Consider the following 20,517-nt stretch of genomic DNA (forward strand, 5'->3'; position numbering starts at 1 on the left):
AGCGTTCTCCCTGCTGCTGCTGGGTGGAGACAACTGCTGGAAAGGCCGAGGAATGGATGGGCTGGGGGCTGAGCTCTCCCTCGAGGAGCTCCTTGGCTCATGGCACTGGCACGTCTGGGCAGATCTCTGGCTTTGGAAGGATGCTTTCCTCTGCCGGTGCTACCTCTCCCTTCCTCTCCCCCCGCCCAGGCTGTTCAGCTGACAACTTTCCCCCCAACACGAACCACAGTTTCTAAAAGCAGAAATAAGGTGCAGAATTTACACCTTCACTTAAGTTTGGATGGTTTTATGGCATGGGAAGAACTTACCCGGGGAGGTGCTGAGTTGTCCTTTACTGAGCTACAGCTGAGACTGAGGTTAGTCGGTCTGAGTGAGTATTTAGTCAAAATCACCCTCCTCATGCCCGCTGCCTGTAGGAGCCACAAAGCCTTTCACCTGCTCCGAATGCCTCTGCCCCTCACTGAGCCTGGCCCCCCATGCTGAAGACAATTCTAGCAGGTTGAAGAAACCCTGCCTGCAGAAAAACAAAAGCTGCATTTGCCCCACACGGTGCCCATTGCTCTGTGGCTCAGGACTTGCCCTGATGAAGACGCTGTCTGATGCTGAGCAGTTGCCATGTCTATTTTTCCAAGGTGTTTTTGTGAGGAGCTAGACTGTAAATACATCTTCCCCCCCCCCTTCTTTTTTTTTTCCCCCAGAGGAAGATTTGTTAACTCATTAAAGAGCAGTAACTGGGCTCTGATCTCTCTCCGGGTACTTTGGGATATCACTGCTGGGTAGGACAACGTGTGCCCGGAGAGGGATGCCTCTCACCCTGCGATGCTTTATAGGGAAGGTGAGTGCTCTCCATAGTTAGATCCTCTTTGTTTAAATGAAAAGGATCTCCAGAAGCAGCTGGTGCTGGTGCAGCCTTTGCTACCTGCTCGGAAGAGGGACTCAGACTGGCAGCAAAGCGGGCTCTGCCAGAAAAACTCCAGTTTGCTTTCCTACTCATTTCCCTGTCCTTGCCTTCAGCTATTTTTGTGGATATTTATGCATAAGCAAATTTCTCCTTCCTTCATCAGCGAGAACCTCCTTTGGACAGATCCTGAACTGTAGCCCTGATTGCGTGTTCATGGCTTCATGCTGTGTTTCCACGTGAATCTCTGTGGTGGCAAAGCTTCGTCGCTGTGACTTTGCAGAATCAGCTGGTAATTCACATCCCTGATCTTCACCTCCCAAGCTGTCTGAACGACCAGTTCTTAATCCCTGGCCTTCTCCTGTGCTGAGGAGAACCATGAAGCTGAGGTGGGAGGAATAGAGGTTTGCAGGAGGGAAAACTGTCTCAGCTTCGTGGTGAAAAAGGCTTGTGAGGTGGTGAGGCTGGAAGAAGGGAGAGAAAATGGAAGGTGGACCTGAGGCTTCAGCATCAGCCCGTAACCCAAGAGTCACGGTGCTGCATGAGGAACAGGGATGGACTATAAGAAAGTAGAGCATATGCTGTGTGATGCTAATGGGTGTTTGGCAGAGGGTTTTTTTTTTTTGGATGGGGATGTGATGTTACAGGATCTGTAGCCCCTCCATGCCATGGCTGAGCTGATGCAAATCCATTTTGAGTGGCCTACAGTGGCCGCATGCACCTGCCCTTTTGCCCATTTAGACTGGGGCTACATGCCACCTTTGCTCAAAACACATGATAACAGATGTGTTAAGGTCATAACTCATTTTGAAAGAAGGAATTTTATTATTTTTCCAAGCAAAGGGACTACTATTGGGGTGGGTGCACTTTAGGCCAAAGAGCCACACAGCTCACAAACACCCTTTGTTCCTTTTTTCAATACCCTGAAGCCTGGATAAATTGCATGACAGAATGAAATAATCAATAAATAGAGCAACATGGTTATGTATCTTGGCAACGATGATGCTAATCAACCATGTACACCGGCTTTGCTCACTCTCTCTCCCTTAATGCAGTGAAATCCCAGCTGTCTGCAGTCAAGGAGCGATGCCGGCTCTCTGCAGTGCTGGGGGACACAGACAGCCCTTTCCCCACCTGCTGCCTTTCTTACTACATACCTTTCTGCTGCAGCAACCCAAAAAACTCACTAAACGCTCCCTCGGGTAGAAAGTGCACAATAATATCCAAGCCCAGTTGGGATCACCTTCACCCCCCTCCTGGAGAACACCTCTCACGTTCAGATTCTTGGGAATTTGGTCCTCTCATGGTTAAGCTGCTGGAAGGACCTCTGGGAGCAAACCTGGTTGCTGTGTGCTGGCACGTGGCATCACTTGGGATCCTTCCGAGTAATGAGCAGGCTGGATCATTTGTGGGTCCATATAGCATGTTGTTATACATATCCTTGCCTCTCGCTCCTCTCAAATCCTTGTGCCTTTTGCCGTATATAGATGCTGGATGGGAAATTCTATCTGCACAGCCCATTCAGGCAGCTATTACTGGGAGGTCTTGTAACCTATGCAACCAGCCCACACTTGCAGCAAAAGGTATTTTTCCTCCAGTATATGTTATTGCTGCGAGGGGATGTAGCTCCTGTGCGGTTGGAGTCCTCCTGCCCACCTGCAGTGGTCCAGGAGAGCATCCGCCGCTTCCCTCCCCTCCGGGCCTGCAGCCAGGCAGGATGGGCTGGAGCCAAGAGCTCAGCAGCACCAGCCCTGCCAAACAGCAGATTTTCAGCGTAGTGAAGTGAAGGATGAATCTGCAAGAAACCAAGCAGGAAACTTGATTTTTTCCAAGGAAACCACCGACAGAATTAACACCTTCCCACAGTCTGGTTTTTGGTTGCATCAGATCACCTTTCTCCCGGCCAGAGAGAGGAGAGCAGGCAAAGTTTGAACTGTCCCTGTCTGTTCTATAAACATTGATTTCTCTGTGTGTTTTCAGTCTGCCATGTGCAGTGAGTGCTCCTAAAAGCTCATGCCACGCTGATTCATTCAGTGATGGGGAATAAAAACACAAGCTATGTAGTCAATATGAAATCAAGATTAATGGCTTTTCGGCTTGATTTCCTCTGTGTGAAATGAATCCCATGTTGTGATTTGGGTATTTAATGTTTGTTCAATGTTAGGCATTAATAGCAACTTCTCCGTGTGCACAGGTCATTTGTTCACATATTTTGGACTTTCCCTCATCTCAGCCTTGCACTGCTCTTGCTTTACTTGACCACAGAGAAAATTCCTGGAGATAATCACTTGCCTCCAGGGATTAAGTGTAAAAGAGCAGAAAATGAGCCCAACCTCTGGTGCCGGTGTTTATCCTTGCTCCCTGCATTCCTGTGGCGGCTGGGAGGTGGGTATGGAAAGCCGACCAGGGCTGCTCTCCCCGCAGTTTGCTTTGGCATCTGCACTGGGGTTTAGTTTGAAAGTGCTCAGCTGGAAAACTGCCTCTTGTCTTCCGAGAGTGTGTTAGCGATGCCACTGAGCCCTTCTGCCTTGGGGCTATCCACCAGGATGGTGTATGATGAGCTGCCCAGCTCTGACCTGCCCCATATCAGCCTTATCTCTCCCAGCTCCTGGTCAGTTCGGAAGGAAGGAGCTCAGCCGAGAGTGCCCCGTGGCATGGAGGAGCCCACCGTCTCCATCGCATGGCTAAGAGAAATGTAATTACATCTGTAGCATTTCCATCAATACAAGCCAGCAGCAGGCTGAGTCTCAGGGGAGGGTTTTCATTGCGTTGAAATCTGACTTTATTAATTACCAGCCTCTGATCTCATTTGAGGGTTAAGTTTATGAAACTGAATCCTTATTTCTCTGCTTTCCTTATTCGGCTGCCTTACTGAGTTTTGTACAGTGGATGGTTTGGACCTTAGAAATGTATTCTTCAGGCTTGAGCTGTGCAGGGGAAGCAGCAGCGGAGGTGACGGAGATGTACAGAAGTCCTGGTGAAAGACAGAGAAAGAAATTACATCTCAGGAAAACTGAAAATGGGGACAGTTGCCTGCTGTAAAAAGTCTTACTCCCAAACTATAGTTTATTTTTCCCTCGTTGGGAATTCCCCCTTCCCACATGGGATGCTGGTGGCATCCCCAGGCAGGGGACATTGCAGTGGGGTACTTTAGCAGAGCCACCATCAGCCTTCGGTGCAGCCCAGGCTGCTCGCCTCCTCCTGGAGAAAGCTTTCCAGCCTCTCTCTGCTTATCCAGTGAGCACCAGATTTGGCTGTAGACACTTATGGGAGTGCCCGTTTTTTATCTAGACATCAAATATTTTTTTTTTTTTTAAAGGGAAAATAGCCACTAAACAGCCCTTGAAGCTTCAGGCTAGTGTCTAATTCCACTCAAAGAGCTTTGTTAGATAATTGTAATACTTTTCTGAGAGAAAATAGAGCAATTGAGGCTCATAATGAAAAGCTATTCAGACAGCTTTGATCTTTCCCTCTGCATCTTGACTTACCAAACACAAATGCCAATGAGAAACTCTTGGCAATATTTACTGTCACTATTCTTGGTGTTTGCCTTTAAATTAACTCCTCTTCCTCCCTTCCAGCAAAAGGGAGGTGGGGGAAGAGAAATGTGGCAATGTGACATGTGGCTTTTCGAGAGGGGTTTCTTTGGAAAGATTTTTTTCTTTTTTTTGGAGGGTGCCTAGTGTCCTGTCACTCCATGATGACAGCAAGTGTGGAGCTCCTCTGGAGGCCTCAGGGCTACCCTAGATCAAAGGTTTATCACCCCAAAACTGGCTCCGGGCACAGCCTCGACTGCAGTGGTGGTGTAGATGGGATAAGCCCCAACACGGTTTGCCCCGGGCATGGGACAAGGAGCTGCCAGTGCTGTATCCCCACGGCCCACAGAGAGTCCAGAGATGACCTCCTGACTCACCGTGAGATGGACCTCAGCCTGGGGAGTCCTATTCTTTTCCGCAGCAGCTGGGAATATCAACTCTTGAGGTGCTGAGACCCTCTGAAGGCACCCAGCCGGGCTCGTTTCTCCCAGAACTAGCAGTGAAGCCAGAGGATCACCATTTCCTCGGGTTTGCAGCAGGAGCATCAGTGACACATTAGCACCGATGGTCCCTAATCAGGATGACACCCAGGGGCTCCCAGCATCCCGTAGGTGACAAGGTGAGTGCTACAGATAAGTCAGGCTGTACAGAAAAGGGGCAAATTCTCTCTCTTGGATTGCTTTTAACAGCATCCTCTAGAGACCCTTCTGCTTCCTATCTTCCATATTCCAATTTTTTGCTCATCCATTTTTAATCTCTCTTTTCATATTTTTCCCATCTAAAGATGCTTCTGAGAGCTGGGCCTTCATCCCTCAGTGGGGTATTATTTCTTTTCTCACCCAAAATTGTGACCAGCCATAGGAGACAGCGCAAGACTCTAAGTACTGGGGGATCACAGCTTCACAGGGGAGCAAACTGCAGCACAGCTCGGATGAGGACAATTGATTGAAACAGCCATTATTACTTGCTGCAGCACAAAGATTTAAAACGCAATAGTAATTTCCGATGCCCACCTGTTATCTCGGATGCCTGTGTTTAAAGCCTGCGGTGCGAATATGAGCTCTGTATGAGCCCTAATTCCTGTTTCAGGGGTGGAAAACGGCTGCTTCTTCCTCTCCCAGGGATGATGAAGCAGAGTCCTCCAGGGCTGTCTGTCCTCTCGGGTGCAGCCGGAGCAGGGAAGGTGATGTCCGTCCCGGAGAGGAGGCAGGCAGGAGCCTGCTGCCTTCCTCCGTGCTGCTCCAGTGGGCAGGAGCAAGCGGAAAGCCTTCAGCTCCTGCTGTGACCAGAGAGCTGTGAGGTTACCTGGCACCTTTGCACTCCTTAAGACATCCAGGACTGTCCTGGAAGGAAATTTCCCTGGCTTTGGGGCTGAGCTGGCTTCCCTGCTCGATGCACGGCCGGCTGGGAAGGAGGTTAGGATGGGAGGGAGCCGTGGGGGTCACTGATTCAGCCTCCTGTGACCCTGCAAACCCTGGAAGGGATGCTTGGTTTAGAAGGGGATTGATTTGGTGAATTTTTAAGGGGATTTATTTCCCCACTTCCAGTCTTCAAGATGCAGCTAATGTGGGCTGGTGTGATCTGCACCAAGCCAGCCGCAGCAGCCTGATGAAATTCAAACAAACGAGTGGGCGAGCAGGTTTTCCCGAGGGTAAACTTGTGCAATGAGTGGGCAAGGGTCTCCTCAAAGGTGGTTTCTGCTCTCCCAGAAAGAGCCGTAGCAGCCTGGCCTTGGGTGCCATGCTCAGAGGGTCTGCCCGGGCATGGACAGCTTGAGTTTGCCAGCTTCCCCGCAGAAGCACGGTACCAGCCTGCGTGTGAGGCTGAGCAGTGCTGCGGGAGATCCAGCGATGCTGAGCTGAAAGCAGAGAGTGCCGCTTAGTGCTGTCGAGCTGAAACACAGGGTCCCACTGGACGCTCTGCCGGCCGGCACACCGGCCAGCTCGGTGCACTGATGGGAACCAGAGCCCCATCTAAGCACAGGAGGAGACCTTGGCCAAAGCAAGTCCCTTTTCCCCTTGTAGCCTTGCACTCCATGAGAAAAAAGGAGCCAACACTCCCGTCTTAAGCATTTTACATAGAGAAAAGCACGGATGCTGGCAGGATGCTGTCATAAGAGGAGATGCTGAGAGATGGGGCTGCTCACCCTCGGGGAGAGAGGGCTCGGGGGGAATCTGAGCAATGTCCGTAAATGCCTGATGGAGGATGCAGAGAAGAGAGAGCAAGGCTCTTCTCAGTGGTGTCCGGTGGCAGGAGAGGAGGCACAACCTGAAATATGGGAAATTTCATTTATATATAGGAAAAAACTTTTACTGTGAGAGTGGTGAAGTACTGGAACAGGTTGCCCAGAGAAGTGGCATCTCCGTCCTTGGAGACATTCAAACCCAAGTGGTCGTGGTCCTGGGCAACCTGCTTTAGGTGACCCTGCTTGAGCAGGGGGCTGGACTGGGCGATCTCCAGAGGTGCCTCCAACCTCAGCCACTCTGTGATTCTGTGACAATCGTGACATTTGCTTCAAATGGGAAAAGCTCCGGCAATGACACTATCGGGTCTTTAAGTGGGTGACTTACACTCGAACGGTACTTTCCACCTAATGAAATACATTAAGTTTTCCACCTAATGAAATTTACTACCTTTCCTACAGACCTAACACCAACAAGCAGTGGCATTGCAGCTAACTAGACAATTTGTGTGTGAGGTGGCATCATCTGAGTCAGTTTTCTGCACTCAGAGAGGTTTTTCCACCTGGGGAGCCCATTGCCAGCAGGTGGCAACCGTGCTAAAGCAGTGGGTGCCCATGATGCCGGCCTGGCTCTGCTCCCTGGCCTTGCTTGGGCTGCTCCAAGGGGTCACACAACACCTCTGCACTCCCTCATCTGCTGCTGGCACCTGCCTCCTTCCCTGTGAAGGTCAGGACCACAGCACCCAGCTTTCCTTCCAGAATTGGCCACCCCTATGGCCCCTGGTCCTCCATCTGCCAGGTCTTCCTCCTCTTCTCCAAATTCTTTTGAGTCATTTGATGCCTCTTGAGAGCCATCAGCACCTTCTAAGTGGAGCTGATCTCTTCTCCAGGTGCTTCCCTGTTCCTCCTTTTGTGACTGGGGCTTGCTAAGCATCACCCCACACACCTGCGTGTCCCAACACACACATACGCTGTCAGGACTGGGTTTTGAAAAATCCTTGTGTTTGCTGATCGTTGCAAGGTGCAGCTAATGAGAAATAAAGACAAACCATGCAACTTGGCTCAGGGAACCTTGGGCACTAAATCTGGGGGTTTAAGATTGTGGGATTAAGGACCCATGGCTGTGGTCTGTTCCTCATGAGGCTGGCTGAGACTGGGGATTCAGCTTTTGATCTTCACAGCAAGTTAATGTTACAGTTGGTATAAAAAATAAAATTCCTGGAGAAGTTTAATGTGGAAGAATGTGTTCTCCTTCATTGTTCTTCCAAAGTTAACACCTTTAATATGGAGAAGGCAACACAAGTGATCTTGTATTCACAAATCTCTTTTTCTTTTCTAAAAGGGAAAAATGAATTTGCCATCATGATGTATTGAAGGTCGTTAATTTTGGTGTTGGGGCTCTGAGGGCACTGATAGGACTGAATTGCCCTGAGTGGCCTCACCTGGGGTCTCCACCCACACCCTCACTCATTGCTCCAGGAGCCCATTTAAGCTGAGCCCTGCAGTTTCTAACCCTGCTTTGTTAAAGTGGTACCTGTTTCCAACTCTGCCTCCTGGATGGATGGACAGAGAGACCTTGGACTTGTGTTGCAGCCTTGTCTTCAGCCCTGTTTTCTGGATAGACCTTGGATGACTGCGGTAGGTAGCTTGTCTCCTAGATGGACTTTGGTATGTGCAATATAGCTGGTCTCTAGTCCCACCTTTTGTTTTACTTGTCCTGCACTTTCCTGGTGAAGTTTAGACATGGAAGAGTCTGTGGATCTGAGGAAAGCTGGAGAGAAAAATTTTAGCTGAGACAGCCTTCCTTAAACCAGTAATATATATACCCTGTGGGGCTAAAGGGTGTGAGAATAAGCTTTTCACAGCCCTCCCTTTTACTGCAGCCTTGCAAGGCAGCTTACTGCTGTACTTAGCTGGGCATTGCCCTCTAGGACAAGGGCTGGGGGCAGTTTGGTTTTCGCAGAGGTGATGAGGGGTGTCGGTCTTTGGCATTGCTTTGGCCAAAAAAAGTCTCCTCGCATTTAACAAGGTGCTTTGGTGGCTAATATAGAGCCAAAATAACAGAGCTGTGGTATGTGTGCTATCTTGGCTGTGGTAGATGACTATTAAGGACTGAACATGGCAACAAGCCCTGCTCACCTCTGTAGGTGGGTGGTGGAGGTGAGACTTCTCCATGGCTGTGAAAGCTGGAAGATGTGGTGTGCTCATCCTGCTGTCTATCAGTGAGGGAGAGGTTCCCTTGCTGAGAGAAGGAGGATGGGGTTTCAACGTGGTTTTGGTAGTTCTTGAAGCATTCAATATGGTATTTCTGATCGCCGGAATCTTCAAATCCTGGTTCTGTTGAAGTACTTTTACTATTTGCCTGTTAAAGAAGGAGCTTTTTTTCTGCAGTGCTTGCTAGAGTTTTTTCTTGTGGCTTACAAAATGCCTTAATTTTGTTACAATTCTACAATGTTTTATTTTACAGTAGGTAAAATGCAATATATATAGAAAAGACATGGGACAAGTAGCGTAAGTTTTCTCTGGTGAAAGAAGGATCAGTCTCTTTTTTTTTTTTTCCCCATGAGGTTTATTTCATTAATCACTCTTAAATAAATATATATTTGACACTTAGCAGGAACAATTAGTTAAAAATAATTTCTAACACAAATTCCCACAGTTGCCATAGTATTTGTATAGTGTCTTATCACTATTTTTGAGATCCAAATCTTGCTTTGGTTTAAATTTAAATTTAACTTGTGTTAACAGTTCAGCAAAGAGGGGATTTGGGTTGGGGGTGGAAAATAGACATCCCTCAAAACCAAAAACAAAGCCATAACACACACACGCACATACACTGACATGAAAAAGGTTCATTTTCTCTTCCAAATACTCATCTTGCATTCTCTGTCCATTTTATTGATATTTCACTGAAAGTGCTTGTTAGCTCTGCTCCATGAAACAATCCTCCAAATAACATAGCTATTAAGAACTGAGCATTACATTGATCTAAAAACTAGTCTCCAGCTTGTCTGTGCTGTACAGCAGATGGCAATAAAGGACCACTATGTAGTAGAAGTACACCTCTGAAAAGAAGTTTTCTGTCCTTAATGCTTCAGAGTGTGTAATTAAAGCTAAGAATATAGAAATGCAACTTTGAGAAGTTGGGAGGTGCAGAGAGGGGAAAATGCAAAAGTTGCAAGTAAGCGGGACAAACCATGTGAATGATAAACAGACACATACATTACATGTAAATGAAAGAAAGCACATTGTGCACTCATTAGCCGCCCCTTCAGTCAGCAAAGTTGCCCCTGCAAAGCCATGGGACAGAAGGGATCTGTGAGCCCCGATCCACTGTTCAAGAAGTTCTGCACTCCAGCATCTTCCGGAAACTTTTCCGAAAACTGTCATCCAGGAAAGCATACAAGAAAGGATTCAAGCACGAATTGGCATAGCTTAGACTGGTGATGAAGTAGGATATACCAATAACTGTGGAGGTCTGGGGCAAGTCAGTGGTCAAAGCCACGATGGTGGCCAAGTGGAAGGGGGTCCAACAGAAGAGACACACAGCCAGGACTATGAAGACCATAATAGTGACTTTCTTCTTGGCTTTGTCCAGGGCTTTAGCATTAGAGTTCAAGTGCATGTTCCTTAGCTTGTAGAGCATCATGGTGTAGAGGATGCAGATGGTGGACACTGGAATGGCAAAGCCAAGGATGAGGGTGTAGATCCTGCTGGCTTTGAACCAAAACCTTTCAGGCTTGGGGAAATTGAGACCACAACTCTTGATCTCCAGGTCATCTATGTAGACATTGGCAAAGATGATGAAAGGGAGAACTATGATGGTGACTAGGATCCAGATGCACAAACTGACAATCCTGGCTGCTCGGTATGTACGATGTGGCATCCTCTTGGACCTGACTGTAGCCAGCACTACCAGATACCTGTCTATGCTCATCACTGTTAGGAAATAAATGCTGGAGAAGATATTGTAGTGGTCTATGGACAAGATGACCTTGCAGAGGACTTCTCCGAAGGGCCAGTAGTGGAGGAGGTGTTCAGCAATATTAATGGGCAAGACAAGTGTGAACAAGTCATCAGCTATAGCAAGGTTCAGGATGAACATGTTTGTCACAGTCTTCATCTTGGGGGCTTTGAGGATCACATAGATGACAGCAGTGTTGCCTGTGAGCCCAACGGCACAGATCACAGAGTAAATCACAGGGAGGACAATGTAGAAATCAGCCGCCTGCTCTTGGAAGGTTAAGTTGAACCTCATGCTGTTGTCCAGGTAGCAGCTGTTGCCTGCATTGCTGCAGGTGCTGTTTGGATCATCCCAAAGAGAGTTGTTTCCCATGCCTGCTGGTCACAGACTACCCTCAGATGTCATTGAAAGCCTTGCTAGCCCAGAAGGGAGAGCCTTTTTATTCTTTTTTTTTTTTTTTCTCCTGTGAGAAGCAGCTGCTATCTCATTTAGAAGTGGGTTATTTCCAAAGAGTGGGTTGTGAGGCAGCATGGACCATGTAACCTACCTCTCCTGTCCCCCACCATTGCACAAGTTAGATTTTTGAAGTGATCAGGGGGAGAAAAAAAAAACTAAAAAAAGATTGAAAGACACACAAGGCTCTGTGAACAAAGCAAAAGAATTGTAACTCCCTGTGTAAGTCAAGGAACTCTTCTCTCTGAGAGCATCCCAGTGAGCTTTGGCTTTTCTCTGCTGGGGAATTCCAGTGTCTCCAGTTCAGCTGTCTGCAGCAAGAGTCCTTTTTGGGGCTGGCAGGAACAGGGAGGGTAGAGAAGCAGCTTTGTGCCTGGTCAGCTATTCACAGCCCTCAGAGGACTTGAGGGATGGCTGCTGTTTCACTTGCGCAGTGCTTGCTTTTCCATGCTGGAGCAGAAGCATTGCAGTGTTTAATTAGTGCCTTTCTTTGTGTCGGAGTTCAGATGCTTTTCATTGACTGAGATTTCACAAACAATGAAGAACTTTCTGACACGGCTACTCCCCACTCCCAGGGTCCCCTAGCAAAAGAAGGAGGGGAGGGGGAAATAGAGTTCAAGGAGTATTTCTGAAACTAAGGGTTAAAGGGGCTTAATTCACAATTAAAGTAACTCTTTAAGCACGGGTAGGTTATGGTCTTATTCAATGTGAAGACCATCCCCGTTGCAAACAACTGTGGCAGCACACAAAACTTGGCACAGATTGACAGCCAAACCTGTAAATCTCAAAAGTTTGGGATTATTCAGGAAAGTGGGGGATGTACCCTGAAAGCAAATCTACTTTAGATCAAAGCAAGAATTACCCCATCTATTTACAGTTGCTACATCCATCCCTATCGCCTGACCCATACTCCCAAGAATTCCTCCGCAGGGAAGTGAACGAACAACCGACCCCCTCTGTGAAGATCAAAGATTTGGTAACTGGTCCCCAGGCTCTGCAAAGAGAAGTGCCTCACTTCGCTTGCATTTTGTTGTCGCGCAGTGATAAAGTGAGCAGTACTGCCATCGTTGGGGAATGGAAGGTTGAATTGTCCCTTACCTGATGAGCGGCTCTGGCTGCCTCCTCCAGCACCTGCTGCTCTGTGCTGTCGAGCCTCTTGTCTCTAATCCCAGTTGGAGGAGGGTCTCTGGGATGCTGACGTTCCCCGGCTTTGCAATCATATCAACATGGTGGCTGCGTGTGTGCGTTGCATGTCAGCAATTAGAACTTGTTCACACCGGGGGGGGGTGTGTGTGTGTGTGTTTCTCTGTGCAGGGCTATTTCAATAGTAAATAAGGTAGATGCTGGTAAGCAGCTGATGCTCCAGGGTTGTTCTCTTCAGGAATGAGGGAGATGTTGAGGGGCACAGGCAGCATCCAGGGCTGGCAAGCTGTGGCTGGCTGAATGAGGGATGTTTGAAATGGTGGGAAGGGGGGGGGGGGGGGGGTGTTAAACTGCTTCAATAGGGAACGCTGGCTGGTTTTAACAAAGGAAGATGTGCAAATGGGGGGGGGGGGAGTGGGAGGAGGGTACACAACATTACAGTGCTCAAAATGAACAAATATACAGACGTACCTTGCCAGATCTGTGCTGGTTTCAGCTGCTCTGGGGAAGCTCAGCTGGTTTTCCCCAGCTGGGTCTCTGGTCCAGCTTTGGAAATGCAGCTAAATCCTTCAGATGTGCATCACAAGATGCAGGAGTCCTGTGAAGCTTGACAGAAATGCACCCCAGGTTATACAGCAAAACCAGCAACAATGTAAGATCGCTTTGCCTTCATGTCCATAAAAAAAGAGGGGAAAAAGGAAATCAAGGGTCTTTTGATTCTCCTTTAGCCTTTTAAATGTATCCCCCAGCTGCAGGTTGCCTGACCTTTGTTTCAATACCAGGTGAGAGAAAATGCAGGCATCCATCAGTGCTATGCCTGGCAGTGTGTGGTGTCATTTAACCAAGTGGGTCAGCTTGTTTATATGAGCCATGTAGCTAAGAGCTGTGTTGACTTTGCTCCTCTTCCATAGATGTTTACCCTTTTCTTGCAAGATTACTGTGCACCAGTAACTGGGTGGGAGCAAAACACTTCATCGCACACAGGGAGGCAACTCCTTAAGACCATGGCTATAACTGACTTTTCAGCAGATGGTAATTTTTTTTTATGCCCAGTGTACAACTCTTACAGATACTTTCTGTATCTCAGGCAAAATCTGACCAGCCATTAGGCCTAAACAAAATTAAAAAGAAATTAAAGATTGCCCAAGAAGGTGTGTAGGAATGATATGGATGATACTTCTTCGGATGAAAGACCCCCTGAGCCCTCCTCTTGCCTGTTTTGGGAAAACTGGCACAGTTTGTAAGTACTTGGAGAGGAAGCAAGGTTTTGATAGGTCTGCAGGGGGGAGGCAGTTTTCCAGGAATCGCTGTTGTCTTTGTCAAAGAGAAGAAAATGCTGGAAGACAGAGAATTTCAGGAGAATGTGATGTTAAATTTACTGATCTGTAACTGTTCCCCAGGGCAAAAGGGTGTAAGAGTGTTTTGCACTGAAAATCCTTCCATCGTGGCTTTCTGTTTTTCAGCATAAAGCACATCTCTCAGGTCTCTGGGAGAGCTTAAAAGCTGTCCTTTCACTCCCCAAACTATATTATCTTGGAATTGGCTGTCATGCTGCCTTGGCCAGTGGCCGGGTGCCCAGGTGCTGCATATTTAGGGACAAGCTCATAAGGGCTGGGAGTTTGGGTGCTGGGGAGGGCTGCAGGGGCTGGCTGTGCTCCTCTGGATCATGCTGGGGCTGCATCCCTCCCCGGCTGCCTGTGCCACCTTCCTTCTCGTTATCCGTAGTGAGCACAGTCTTGGCTGGGATGTGTTTGATTAAAACAACTTTGTCAGAGATGAGATGGAGACTAAGAATTTAATCTCATTGTCTGGTGTGAGTTGAGGGGCTTTTGGTTCTTTTATATCCCCCAGACAAATTCACAACACCTACTTCTGAGCTGTGCTCCTTGCCTCTTCCTCTAACAGATTTGCAGTAAAACTCACCTGCTTTGGGGAAAGCAATTGCAAATGGAACTAAATTCATGCATGAAATTGCATTGCAGCAGGAGTGCTTCCATCAACAAAGGGAAAATCTTTCCCTTGTGTCAGCTCTGGGTCTGACCAGTGTGAGCTCTGGATCGGACCAGAGCCGGCAGCTGAGCACAGAGGAGGCATGTGTGTGTATTGGCATGATGTGAAACAAGTTGTGCCTGGAGGGAAGGCTGAGAGGATGTTTTATTCATCTTGTTTTCTCTGGCTGGGTGTCCCTTCCACTTGATTATAAATGTTACAGTGGCACAAAGCCCTGAAAATCAAGTGCTAGTTCAAGTTGCTGTTACGAAGGGCACAAGCTGTATTTTTTCCCTCTGAGCCTCTCGGACCAATCCTTGTGCAGGCAGCTCCATCGCCAGCATGGTGCAAGAGGGACAAAATTTCTCTCCCTGGCAAATGTATGCCATGGAGATGGACTTTGCCTCTTGAAACCCATGTTCACTCTATGCAGCTTGAGTCAGCTGTGCAAACAGAAAGGAAAGGCAGTAAATTAGGCAGGGGGAAATCCCTTGCAAGGCTAAATCAATGGTGCTTTATTGCCATCATAAAGTTGATATGCTGCTGACTCCAGACAAAGGCCATCCATCGTTTTGGAGTTATGGAGAACTGTGCTGCCACCGGTGCCTGGGGAACATCAGGAGTGCTCGCACCTGGCTGGGGACAGGCAGGGCAGAAGCTTTCTTTGCCTGGGTTGCTTTTGGAGAGCACTGCAAAACATCTGCTCGAATGGTGGGATTATTTCCCCACCAACAGTGTGAGTGATGCTGTCTGAGCCCTCTGAGATGCTTCAGTCCTCCAGTGAGGGCATGGTGCCTAAAGGTTTGTTGTCTAAGGCAGAAAGGTGCCTCCTCTAATGAGGGACCAGTGAGGACCTCTCCAGGTCACTAGGAGCAAAGCCTACCTCACCTCCCTTGTTAATCCACAGGGGCAATTAAAGAGGATGAGTTACTCTGGATCAGCCCCTGAGATGGACCCCATTTTTCTTCTCCTTTTTCAGAGTCGCAGTAGTCTCGGCTGGATTTAATTTTGAAACTTTGTTGAATTAAGGCTGCTCTTTATTCTATGCAGGAGCACCAGGGGAGATGAAACCAGGCTTGCTGGAGGGGTGACTTCACCGGGGAAGGGAATGACTGTGTTCTTCCTGCAAGGGCTCACAGGGATAGGAGATGTGTTCAGCCATTTAAAATTCAATGAATTAACTGCAGGAAAGAAAATGGAGAACTGATTACACTCTGCTCTACCGGAGGGTAGTTATGTTGGAAATTTTTAATGCACCTGTGCTACTGCTGCCTAAAGTCACAGGTCAGCTGCTGATCAGGCAGTAGCTTTCCAGGGCTTCTTCACCCCCTTTGAAAAGTATATTCTTGTCTTTGGAGTAGAATTCAAGGAGAGCTGCTAAATAAAGCGAAATGAAGATGGCTTCTTCGTCACGCGGGGTGCCCCTCAGGATGCACCTTGCTTTTGGCATTCTCCCTTTGGGAACAAGGTATGATCAGCTCCCTGTGGTCATAGTGCTGGTGTTCCTTGTCCTTTTCTGGGGTGGGCTTTGAGCCTCACCTCCGTGTCTGTGTGACAGTCATCCTGGGAAGATCCACAGACAATTTGCAGAGATGGAGCAGAGGTGTGACCGAAAAGCTGGGGCTCAGAGAAGGGTGTAATCATGTGAGCAGTTCAGATCTGGAGTGGGATTGTTGTTCCAGGACTCCAGCTTTCCTGGATGTCTAAAGGGATCGCTTTCACCTCTGCTTCACTTCTCAGCTTTGGAGGAAGGGGTTGGGCAGTGCTGGGCTCAGCATCCCTCCTAGCACCTAAGCCAGGGAGCAGTAGCCCTCTGCTTCACAGGTCTTGGGCATGACCTTGGAGCTCCTGCAGTCACCAGAGAAGTTCTGTGACTGGGTCCAGTTTGATAAGGCTGCTTTGCTTTGCGTCCCCGCCTCTTGAGGGATTAGCTGGGGAGATAATCCTGTTTTCTTGGGTTCTGGCTGCTGTCAAAGAGTCAAGTTCATATCAAGGACACAGATACACAATCAATACTCTTTGCTCACCAAAACAAAATGTTCTTGGCTGACTATCTTGCAGTCAGTGGTTATTAGGGTGATTTATTTTATATGAGGTGTTCAGGCTTTTCAAAAGGTGGTACACCACTGCAGGTTAATATCCAGAACCGATTGTGTCGAACAGTCTGTAAGTGATGGCTTCTGGCGAGAAAAGCCAGTGTGCCTGGTCAGGTTAGTTATTGTAGGATAACGTTCACTATGCTGTAACCTCTGCCTTGGGGCTGAGTCTCCCCTGAGCTGCTCTAGTCCCAGCCTGGGGACACACAGAGGTTGACCACCGCATCCCCCAGGAACCACCTCCTTCTCCTCAGCATGGTGCTGGCTCAGCAAAGGAGCAGTCGGTGAGTGTTGGGGTGAGCTGGAAAGGAGAAACCTGAGCTTATTCATCACCCCTGTGCTGGGTGCTTCCCCCTTTGATACAAGCTGGGACAAGTCCTCCTGCTTCCCAACCCTTCCTGGCCAAAGCGGGCCAGGTTGGCTTAGGCAGATGATGGTGCTTACCTGGTTCCCAGAGGTGTCCCACAAGGTAAGGGGTGTAGGTGCTGGTTTTTCTGGGGGGTGAGGATAGACCAGATGTCTCCATTAGCGAACTTGTGAATTGTGAGTAAAGAAAGTGCCTTTGAATGGTAATAACAATTGCAATGGATCCAGCAGCTGGTGACACATCCAACCTGCCACAAGCTGCAGTGAAGGCAAAGTGGTACTGGAGGTGCTTTAAAGAAAATCAGAGTAATGAGTCTTACTTATAAATGGCCTGTTTTTGTCTGGCAAGGGATGTATCAATAACTGCCCCATCTCTGCCTCTGCAGGGGAGCAATCAAGACAAATGCCATGTGAGGAATTTCCTCAGACCAAAGGCGATGGGGAATAAAAGCTGTAGCACTGGGAGGTGGTGGGTGAGTGGCTGGAGCTGTTTGCTCCCTTTCTGCAAGCCAGGAAGGAGGCTGTGAAGCTCCTGCAATGGGTCAGCCCTCGTTCCCAGCAGGTTTTGGAGGCCCTGGCTCTTCTGCAGGACATCCCCAGCTCCGTGGTGCCGGCACAGCCCTGGCCTGGATATGTTCCCAGAGGTGCGATCCAGCCGTGGAGGGCGAGTGGCATTGCAAGAGGCTGCCTGGCTCCCAGCAAGGAGCTGGTGCTGTCAGAGTGCCTCTGCCGTCCTGGTAGTGGTGTGTTAATTAATAGAGCTCTGGCAGTGTACCTGCGGCCATATGAGCAAGGACACGGTGCCAGTCTTGCTGCAGTTTATAGGTATCAGTGAGAATTTAAAGAGTGCAGACAGAAAACTACACAGCTGCTTTAAACACCTTCTTCCCTGCCCCCCTGCTGGCCTGGCTTCAAACAGCCTTGTTTCAGCTAGAAATTAAAATAGATTTCCATTCCAGGATGCTTTTATTCTCCAGTATTTTTTCCTGCTTTTCCCCAGGGCTGTATTTTGGTTCGTTTTCTGCCCTGAGGCAGTCCAGTCTGTCCAGACCAAAAGCGCTTTGGGAGAGAAAGGTTTCTGGAAGGGGACTGTCACCCTTTTCAATGCCTTCATCTCCTTTGTGGGCTGTGTGGGGCTCAGGGCAGTGGCTGGAGGTGCCAGGCAGCAGCCTGGGGTTCCCCTTGTCTTGTCGGTGCTGCCACGAGCAGCGGGCAAAGGCTGTCCCGCAGCGTATCCTGCAATGGCTCTGACTGCTGGAGGGATGCTGCTGCCTCATCCTCCTTAACTCTATCTGGAAGCAGAGGAAATTAATCTGCTGGATCGATCGATTTGTCTTCTGGGCTTGGAGCTTTTGCTGTTCCCTATCTTGGGTTTTTTCCATCAGCCCATGTGAGTCACAGCTTTTGTGTAATCTGACTATGGGACCTGTGCCTGTGAGGAAAAAGCATTGTATGTGACAGTACTTCATGCTGCAGTACTCTAGGTTACAGTTAATTGCTTGCTTTTGCAGCTGTCTTGGAATGCTGTTAACTCTTGAAACTATCAATGACCATTGAAAAGTTAACAGGATTCTGTTTTTCTGCTGGTTGCCTTTAGCAGATCTGCACGGCATGTTGACAAGGGGGTTCTCCAGCACAGTTATTGGATTGCAGAGATAACAAGCGAGACCTAAGGAGGAATCCTAGTTTAAAAAGATTGGAGTAAAAGCGAAATAAAAGGATGTTAATTGCCCTAACTGGGTGGAAAAGGAATGGATGTGAGTCAGCAGGTAGAGATCTGCTCTTCTCCTGGGTCCCCATCCACACTGCACTTTCTAGTGCTGTGCTGCTGGCAGATGAGGGTTGTGTAGGACGTGTGCTGTCTAGTGCTGCAACCCATTGGCATCCCATGCAGGAACCAGGCATTATTTATTTGCTATTAAGCTGATTATTATCCAGCTGCTAAGAGCCCTTGGTATCTGTGCCACTTCCAAGTGATATGAGTTGTCACTTTGACTTTTTTTAATGACATTTGAACTGTCGCTTCTGAAAACTCACCCTTTCTGTCATTGCTTGACCTGCTTTGAAAGCTAAGAGGCTTTGCAAACAGCAGTGTTGCAAATGGGTTTTAATGCATCCTTGGAAAACCAGCATGGAGCCCTTCAGGGATGCTAGCTGGGGAGCAGGCTCTGTGCAATATATTCCAATATCTCTAAGCAACAGCTAAATGTGTCACCTCATCTGCTTAAGTAGCAGAGCTCCTCTGGCCTAAAAGCCTAATCATCAGAGGGTTATGGAATGCAAATAGCTGCTGAATGAATTTGCTGCTTTGTTCACTCCGGTTTCCCCTCCCTGCCTGTGTTATGACAATGAAATGACTCATTTTCACCTTAATATCATGTTTTAGAAAAATGTTTTAATGTTTTGTGCAATGTTCATTGTTTAAAAAAGAAACACAACACATGAAATCTGTCTTCTGGCACAACATTTTCCAACAATAAGGACTACGGTCACTTATTACAGCTCACTTTTGCAATTAATACCAACCTGACCTACTTAAATAGGTCATTGTAATTCATGTGACCAAATATCTGCTAACAAAAATTTGGATTTAAGAGCATGATCCTTGTTGGATGTGTCAACATGATGGAGGAAATGAAAGTTGGATAACTGAGGTGAGCTTAGTAGGGAATGGTGTGCTATCAAACACGAAGAAAAAAATAAAAGGAAAAGGGAAGGGAAGGCATTCCCGCAAAGTGAGGTTTACAGCTGGTGCTGTCTGCTCCTCTGCACCCTGTGGTGATGGATGTAGCGGGGACATCTGGCTCTGAGCAAGTGAGGGAGGGAGTGGATTCAGTATGTGCACCAGAAATAACCGAAAGAGCAGCAACGGTCAGTAGAACCTGGCTCTTCTCTCTCTAAAATCTAATTTAGACCCCAGAGCAAAGTGCCAAAATTTAATTCCCTGGGGAACTGAAGCTGCCAGGTCACTGACTGGGGTTTTTGCAGCGTGCTGGGGAAAATGAGGTCCCCATCAGAAATCCTACCAATGCAAATTTAATTATAGGCAACCACAGCATAGAGAAGATGTTTCAGATGCTTGTGGAGGAGAAGCAGAAAAAGAAATAAAAATATACCTCTGTGTTTTCCACTGGGAATAATTTCTGAAGCACAAAACTCCCTGGGCTGTGCAGGGCCTCCTGCCCGGGTAAGTAATTTCAGACAAGAGCTGATCGAGTGGGAGAAGGTGTTTTGTGTTGGAGGGCTGAGTTATGGCTGAATAAGTCTTTCCACTTCTAATACCAGTGATCCTTGGTAATATCAGTGTCGTTTTATCAATAAGGAGCACACTCGGGCTCTGTGAGACCTCTCCATCTCCACCTGCTTCTCAATTCCACTTGAAGGCAGAGGAAAATGATTTCCTTGTAAATGGCCTGTTTCCACCGGCTTCTGCAAACTCTCACCGAGGCTTCTTGCCAGGAAGTGGATTTTTTTTTTTTGTAATAAGAATTGCTTTCTTCTTGTAAATGTTAAGTGATGTGTTTCCCCGCCTCGGGTGTCAGGAGCACATGCTGTACAGAAACACTCCCCAACTGCATCAATAACCTTTTTGTGGTGCTTAGTGAGTCCTAGATAACTGCAGAGTAGTCGTGTGTCTCTGCAGGTTACTTGGCAATCAATTATACGTCTTCAATACATCCTAACTTACAGGGAGGGTGGGATGAACTCCTTACTCTGCAGTCAGGTGCTGGCAGTGCCCGTTCTTTTGCAGGTTTATGGGCTCAGCCAAATAATACCAGGCTCAGCAGCCAGGTTGTGTAGGAATAGAGGTGCTTTTTATTTTTGAGACTTTGAATCTGCCTGTTATCTGGCCAGGATTTAAGGTGGAAAGAGCTTTTGGGCTGTAGTAG

General features: G+C 48.0%; 1 protein-coding gene across 1 annotated transcript; it reads right to left on the reverse strand.

Annotated features, from left to right (window-relative positions):
- Window positions 1-9,193: 9,193 nt before the first annotated feature.
- On the reverse strand, window positions 9,194-12,282 carry NPBWR2 (neuropeptides B and W receptor 2). The gene is made up of 2 exons (XM_052785239.1): window positions 12,132-12,282; window positions 9,194-11,614 (listed from the first exon to the last, which is right to left on the reverse strand). Exon 2 carries the CDS (start codon window positions 10,950-10,952, stop codon window positions 9,954-9,956), a length of 999 nt encoding a protein of 332 aa, XP_052641199.1. The 5' UTR covers window positions 10,953-11,614; window positions 12,132-12,282; the 3' UTR covers window positions 9,194-9,953.
- Window positions 12,283-20,517: the final 8,235 nt, after the last annotated feature.

This window comes from Harpia harpyja, chromosome 1 (assembly GCF_026419915.1).
Source record: "Harpia harpyja isolate bHarHar1 chromosome 1, bHarHar1 primary haplotype, whole genome shotgun sequence".
NCBI lineage: Eukaryota > Metazoa > Chordata > Aves > Accipitriformes > Accipitridae > Harpia > Harpia harpyja.

Excerpts from the sequence above, each read along its gene's own strand:
- NPBWR2 (XM_052785239.1), bottom strand. The coding sequence starts at position 10,952 with ATGGGAAACAACTCTCTTTGGGATGATCCAAACAGCACCTGCAGCAAT.